At 29.3% G+C, this 7,348-nt stretch overlaps 2 protein-coding genes across 2 annotated transcripts in view; both read right to left on the bottom strand.

The window, feature by feature from the left end:
- The window catches only part of LOC105619886, a 9,727-nt gene extending 5,074 nt beyond the window's left edge, over positions 1–4,653 (bottom strand). The window contains exons 1-5 of the mRNA XM_012201404.1: positions 4,591–4,653; positions 3,615–4,513; positions 2,568–3,390; positions 1,694–2,123; positions 1,270–1,412 (exon numbers count right to left, since the gene is read on the bottom strand). Of these exons, the coding sequence (XP_012056794.1) occupies positions 1,270–1,412; positions 1,694–2,123; positions 2,568–3,390; positions 3,615–4,513; positions 4,591–4,653 (2,358 nt within the window). The remainder of the gene's footprint in view (positions 1–1,269; positions 1,413–1,693; positions 2,124–2,567; positions 3,391–3,614; positions 4,514–4,590) is intronic.
- Positions 4,654–4,798: 145 nt separating this feature from the next.
- On the bottom strand, positions 4,799–5,813 carry LOC105620004 (cytochrome c oxidase assembly factor 6 homolog). The gene is made up of 3 exons (XM_012201515.1): positions 5,673–5,813; positions 5,439–5,500; positions 4,799–4,916 (listed from the first exon to the last, which is right to left on the bottom strand). The coding sequence occupies exons 1-3, from the start codon at positions 5,811–5,813 to the stop codon at positions 4,799–4,801; spliced, it is 321 nt and encodes a 106-aa protein (XP_012056905.1).
- Positions 5,814–7,348: the final 1,535 nt, after the last annotated feature.

The raw sequence follows: 7,348 nt of genomic DNA, 5'->3' as shown, positions 1-7,348 counted from the left end.
TTTTTTTTATTTCTCTACATAATCTCCTTTCAGCTCAATACATTTAGCCCAGCGATATTCCAACATTTTTATACCGTTTAAAAAATATGATTGATCGAACTTCTTAAAATAAGCCTCTGTTTCGGCGATGACCTCCTCATTTGATGCAAAGCGCTTTCCGCCAAGCCATTTTTTCATGTTTGGAAATAAATAGAAATCGCAAGGGACCAAATCTGGAGAATAGAGTGGATGAGACAACAATTTGTAGCGTAATTCGATCAGTTTTGCCATGGCGATTGCGGACGAATGAGGTGGTGCTGCGTTATTATGGTGAAAGAACACTTTTTTTTCGCTAAATGAGGCCGTTTTTTCTTCAATTCAGCGTCGAATCAGTCCAATAAATTAGCATAGTACTGTCTCGTGATTGTCCTTCTCTTCTCCAAATAGTCGGTGAAAATGATGCCTCGCGAATCCCAAAAAACGGTGGCCATAATCTTTCCGGTCGATGGAACCGTTTTTGCTTTCTTTGGAGCAGATTCGCCGGATTTAGTCCACTGTTTAGACTGTTCTTTCGTTTCTGGTGTGTAATGGTGGATCCATGTTTCGTCAACAGTGACGAAACGCCGCAGAATTCTTTCGGATTGCGCTTAAACATGTCCAAACAGTGCTTTGAAGTTGTCATGCGATTCCATTTTTGTTCCACTGTGAGCAAACGCGGCACCCATCTCGTCGATAGCTTTTTCATATCCAATGTTTCGTGTAGAACATTTTATATGCGTTCAGTTGAGATCTTTACAATATTAGCAATCTCTCTGATCTTTACCCGGCGATCTGCTAACACGATATCATGGATTTTGTTGACCATATCCTCCGTAGTCACTTCAATCGGACGACCTGGGCGCTCTTCATCAAAAATGGATGTTCGGCCACGCTTAAATTCGTTGTACCAATATCTTATGGTAGTCATCGAAGGTGCATTGTCCTTATATACGGCATGCAACTTTTCTTTGATTTCTTCACACGTCTTCCCGTCCAAAAAGGGCTCGAATCACAGACCGATATTGCTCTTTTTCCATGATTGCGAACAAGCACAAACTCGTCAACTTTCAATTGTTATAAAAACTAAACTAATCGATACAGCTGTCTGAAATTTTTACTTGCGTCGTTCAAAAAATGGCGTTACACGATACAGATTTTTAGTCGCTCTCAATCGTCAAACACGGGTACTTATTAAACAGCCCTCGTATATAATAATATTAAACTAATCATGGCAAATAAGCGAATATATACCTTTAAGGACATCCAAATACACGAGATAAGTACTTGATGTGCAGGTGACAATTGTAATTCGTCATAATCAAAATCTTCTATTTCACTGGTTTTTATCTTTTCATCAATAGCCAATCCCATCTCCGCAAACGAGGAGGAATAAACTAAACATAAAATTATTGTACAGAAATCAGACAATTCCTATTAATAAATATTGATATAGATATGTTAAGAAAAAGTGACCTATTTTAATTACAATCTTATTCATCAATAAAAATTTCTAATTATTATTACTACTACTAATAATTATAAGTTACTGATGAATTATTATAAAGTTCTAATACTGGAAACTTAATATTTTATTAATATTTGCTAATGATAGTAATCGATGGTAGTAATAAAATATAGATCAGACTTTTTAATATTATAAATATTGAATATATACCTGTATTTGATGCTTTGATAGAAAACGTGGATAAAAAAAACTCAACAGCGTCTTTCAAAAGACTGAGCATTTTCTCCGTAAATTGTGGCGTTAAAACCCAATTCTCTGGACCACCGCGAAAAGCAACTGCTAATAAAGCGGTCAATACGCCATAAAATGGTCTATTTTTGACAATGGCTTTTAAAATATCGCTTTTTATTTCTGTCAATTGACATTTAGCTTCATTCAATAGAAATTCTGAATAACTCGAGTAAACGAGAATATTATTATGCTCATTGTCGGAAAATATTGCAGCTGCGTTTTTAGAAACCTCGTTAGAAACCTTGTTTAAAGGCAACCAATGTGCAATTATCTTTACGAGAATTGCTCCGCTTTCAATTTTATAGAATTTCGAAGAATTGCAATGCTCCCACGCACAATTATAGAGTATCTAAAGTCAGAATTTTTTTATTATAATATTACCATTAAAAGGAACTAAAATTTAAAGGAACTTTTAAAATTCAGAATCATGATTTTTGCTCAATTTTAAATTAGTATTTTTTCATAAAAAAATTAATTTTAATATAACTTTTACATTTTTAATACTTTAAATATTTTGATAATTAAATATCATTATAGTGTACTATATAGTACTATAATTTAAGTTTTTTTATAATAATGTTCAAGTAAAATTCAATCTAGAATAAGAGATTTGTTCTTATTTAGTAAAGTTTTAATCTAAAGATTTCTATTACAATTTTTATATATTAAAATCTATTGATTTTTAAAAAAGTTCACATTAAGGAATGTATCTTTCAAGTTTTTCTTACTCGTATGTGTATATGCGAAAGTATAAAACATTTAAGGAAACACATAAATATGACAAGCTTCTTACGCGTTTTTCTGTAGTTAACAAAGCATTCTTTCCAAAATATTCCAGAATGAGGGTGCTAGCTAGTTGTCTAACATCAATTGCAGAATCTAGCACGAGTCTTAATAACAAGAACAAAGATTCCTTATTGATAAATTTCTTACAAAGATTCCTTAAACCTCCAAGGAAGATTCCTTTTAGTAATCTACTTGAACTATCAGTGGTCTTCAAATACTTATCGATCGCTACAATATTGTGAAGGCATTTTTTATGGCGGGTGTAGTTTTTGTACAAATTTTTATTTGTAAAAGAAAGTAAGGTCCCATATAATTTTAAAGCGAGAATTTTGCGTTGATAGCACGAGCCAATTTCGAAACAATCCAAGAAGTATTCGTGCAGCCAATTCATAAATTCAGAAATAGATAGTATGCAATCGGTTTTAACGCTGATCGCTTTCAAGATGTTCGAGCACAATATCCTGAAATATTTTATTATTCCTTCTCTCATAAGAATCGTTGCGGTATTGGCGTTAAACCACAAAAATTGTTTTATCAGAAAAAATGGATCTGCTTCGTTAATGTTGATCAGTTCGACAGCACGATAACAAAGCACTGCAAAAGCATTCAATCGTATGATTTCTTCTTTGTTGTCTATGTAACAATCGATTTCATGTGTTTGCGGCAGCTCTACGTGTATTTTAGCGGCCATTCTTTGCAGATGCGAACGAAAAAAGTATCCCTGCGTATCACTGCACAATTCCCATAAAAATGGCAAAATGTTTCTGTACATTTCAATAGTCGGTTCGAGCCAATATGTAAACAACGATTGAAGAGCGTTGTGATCCATACTGTAAAAAAATTTTCAATTATATCGTATTAAATTCTAGAATGCATTCTTCGTATTAAAAGAAATCTTTAAAATTACACAAGACTGTTCTTATATATTATAAAAAAATTTTATAGATAATTGTTTCACATAACTTTCTGCCTAAACAAAAAGGAATAAATTAAAAGATTATCGTTTATCATTAGGAAAAAATAAGTTTTTGTGAGAATTATTCTACAAACTTACTGTTTTTCCGACTCCCAGCGGTCAATAACGAATTTTATAACTTTCCCGAACATTTCCTTCCATTCGGCCTCGTTTAATTTCCTTAAAATCGTCATATAAAGCTTTGTACCACCGCAACGCAAAGAAATTTTTGTTAAGCTATTGCATAATTCAAATAAAAAACACTGTATAGTTTGGACTTTAATATCATGTATTTGTAAAATTTCTGTTAAAATGATGTATTTTGTTTCGTTTTGCCACGACATATCTTGAAGACATATCTGATATACATTATCTATGAATGTTTTTTTATGTTTCTGTAACATTATCCTGAGATACATATTGAAAATTTCTGCATTCTGCTTGCATAAATTATTAAGCACATTGGACCAATTGGAGAATATAATTGCTTCCAATTTTTGTTCTAAAATACAATTCTGTTTATCCCAAAAGCGCGCATCCGTCGTATTCCTTAATCTCTTCAACCACACGGATAATACTCTATACGCGAAATAAGTGTATCTCGTATATTTCATACAATTTCTACATATTACATCAAACATAATTAAAAGAGCGTCATATTCAAAGCACGTCTCAAGAACATCTTTTCGATTCACCTGCAGATATCCATAAGCATTCAGTAACTTGAAGAGCTCGAGATCAGAAATGGTGTATTGCTTCTCGAGAAAATATAACTTGCACGAATCCAGTTTTTGGAAACCAATTATAATGTCTTTGAGAGCGTGCGAGTCGCATTGCGTCGGAAGCAACGCGTAGAATGCATGGCACGCTAAAAGAATGCGTTCATTTCCCAATTCAAAATTGTTACTGATTATCTTTATAATGTGCGCTAAAATTGTTTGCCATTCTTTCACTCTTTTGTCTGTAGAATCGTGCAAGGGCGCGGTACTTATTAATTTCTGAAAAGAAGTAGACAAGTCATTGTAATCAAATTGTGCAATGAAACATTTTAATTAAATAATGAAGAAAATATTACTCGGAAAATCGGAATATCGTTTTGGCAATTCTGCAATTTGTTGAGCACGTCGTGCGGTTCCATTTTTTTGCATCAGTGTTCAGTATTTTGTTCAATAAAAACTATTATTTATAATTTGACTATTTCGTTTGGTTTGTTTTTTCTGCGAGATTTCTATTTCGTAATATAGGATAATATTAAATATATGGGTAATATTAAAATAATATCTTCAATTGTGTAAGTTTTTATCTGCCATTTGAAAATCGAGAACTGCTTGGCTTTTTTTATCGACCTGCTTCGGTAAATCTGATCTTTTAGAACTTTGCATCCCACCATCAAGATAAGTTCTGAAAATAATGAAGAGTAATCACGTTCTCGTAAACAGAATCGATTCAATGAGAAGGAAGAAGAGAAAAGGCAATTGATGTATAAAGTCAAATTATGATTAAAAGTCGCAAAAAAAACTGCGCAACAAAATTTTAAAACTTTTTTCAAAAAAATTATTAGTTAAAGTATAATATAAAAGCCTGATGGAAACTACTTAATTAGAGTTTTAGTACATTGGAGATTATATTCTGGAATGTAGAAATTTGAAAGAGAGAACGAATTACTTCAGAGCTTCTGTAAAATACCGGTTAAGGATAATAGAATGTTGCAATAAAACCATTGTCTTGTTATTTTTAAGCATCTTATTTATTATAATTCAACAAGTGAAAATAACAATGTAAAATCCAAAAACATTCGAATGGATAATGTATGAAATTAATTGTTTAATAGTAAATATTAATAGTTCAATCATGACTTGCTATGAATATATTAAAATCGAAAAATTAGTATCTTATGTTTCCTTTGGTTCTTCAGGAACATACCCCCCCGTCTCTATTTGCTCTTTGAACTTCAAGTACTCTCGCTTACGATCAAAATGTTTCACCTGCATAAAAGTGACATAGAAGAGTACTTGTTAGACAGTAAAAAAAAGGTCCTATTATCGGTATTAAAAATATACAAATATATACAAAGTAAACATTACATATACAAAATAAACATTAAACCAAGAAATCTTTAGAAATGTTGTCGAGAAAAACACTGTCTGTAATACCTACCCATTGAGATGGGCAGAATTTTTCATATTGTTTCCTAAATTCTATACATTCCATTTGAGATTTGCCTTCATCAAGACATTGCCAATATTCGTCCCTGCGACTCCAGCACTTTATGCGATCTTCTTTGTTTGGAAAAGACATTCTGTAATGTGAAAATACAAAAGGAATTATTAAACATACATACATGTATATTTATATATATCGCTCTCTTATTTTAAAAGTGACATAATTTAAAAAAATAAATTTCTCAAAAGAAGAAAAAACTGCTTTTCAACTTAACAGAAAATTGACCAAATAATTTCATCAATAAGAATATATTTTTACATTAAATGTCATGTTTATCATTTGCGTTTTTCAAAACTCTTAAAATACATCTTTTTTAATGTTATGCTTCAACAATTTTTTTAAAGTATTTTTATAATTAAAGTTTACTTTTGATAAATTAATAGGATAATGTTTATATTTAATTCATTCATGAAAGTAATAATTCGATAAATCATTTTTTATATCACTTCTGAAATAAGGGAATGATACATATGTTTGCAGAAATATCCATTTGCTTCTCTTTATATTATTGTCTTATGATAGTATTCTTAATTTTATTTAGGTATAAAGAGAAATGTATAGTATAAATTTTAACTCTATTGATGTTTTCATGTATGAGGTCTTCATATATAATAATAATTTTAAATAAAACTTTTGTGATTAGATTATCAGATAATATTCTGACAATCTAATTATTATCGATAATTAGACATTTCCTATCATGTAATAATTATATAGCTAAACATGAAAGAAATATGAAATTCAATAGAGAAATTCGATACACTTACCTATATAATATTTATTCTTTTATTAGGACGAATCTATTAAAAATTCACTCACTCACTTTTTTAAACTGCTACAGTATCATTAAAATTCAACAAAACGTGTAAAATTATGAATTAAAACTAAAGTGCAATGGAAATCAATTAACTATTCAATTACTGCAAAAGATTTATATTCTTCAAACAAAAAATTAGAATGTAAAAATAATCTTTTATATGATGAATCTTTTATATACTTTTAGAAAAAGGAAAATATATTTTCATATGGTGTATTAATTTTTCTTTGCCACTAATCAAATCGAAATTCTCAAAGTGTCATAATACATATTTATATATAATGTATATACATTTATCAAACATTTACCATTTTTTTTGTATATCTTCTTTTCATTTAAAATATTAAACACTTAAATATTAAATATAATTAATTAAAATAATTATTAATATTTAATATTTAAATGTTTCATATTCCTTAAAATTAAGGAAACATAAGAAACATTTTTAATAAATGTAATTAAATATTAACAATATTAAAAATAGTAAATTAAAAAACTGACAAATACTTCGTGCTTGCAGTAATGTATGACGATTATTTTGAAAAGCAAATTAATCTCAACAATAAAAAATGTTAATAATTTGCCAAAATAAAACGATATAAATAAATATTATAAAATTTAAGATCATGTATATATTTTATAATATAATAATATATTCATCTCTGGAGAAATATAAAAGATTTGATTTAATCTATCATATAAATTGTCTTATTAAAAAAAATCAATTACATCAACAAATCTACTAATGTAGCAATATATATATATATATATATATATATATATATATATATAA

The sequence above is a fragment of the Atta cephalotes genome (assembly GCF_000143395.1).
Source record: "Atta cephalotes unplaced genomic scaffold scaffold00023, whole genome shotgun sequence".
Classification (NCBI taxonomy): Eukaryota; Metazoa; Arthropoda; class Insecta; order Hymenoptera; family Formicidae; genus Atta; species Atta cephalotes.
Note: the sequence above shows the minus strand (reverse complement) of the source record. Positions and strands in the feature narration are given on the sequence as shown.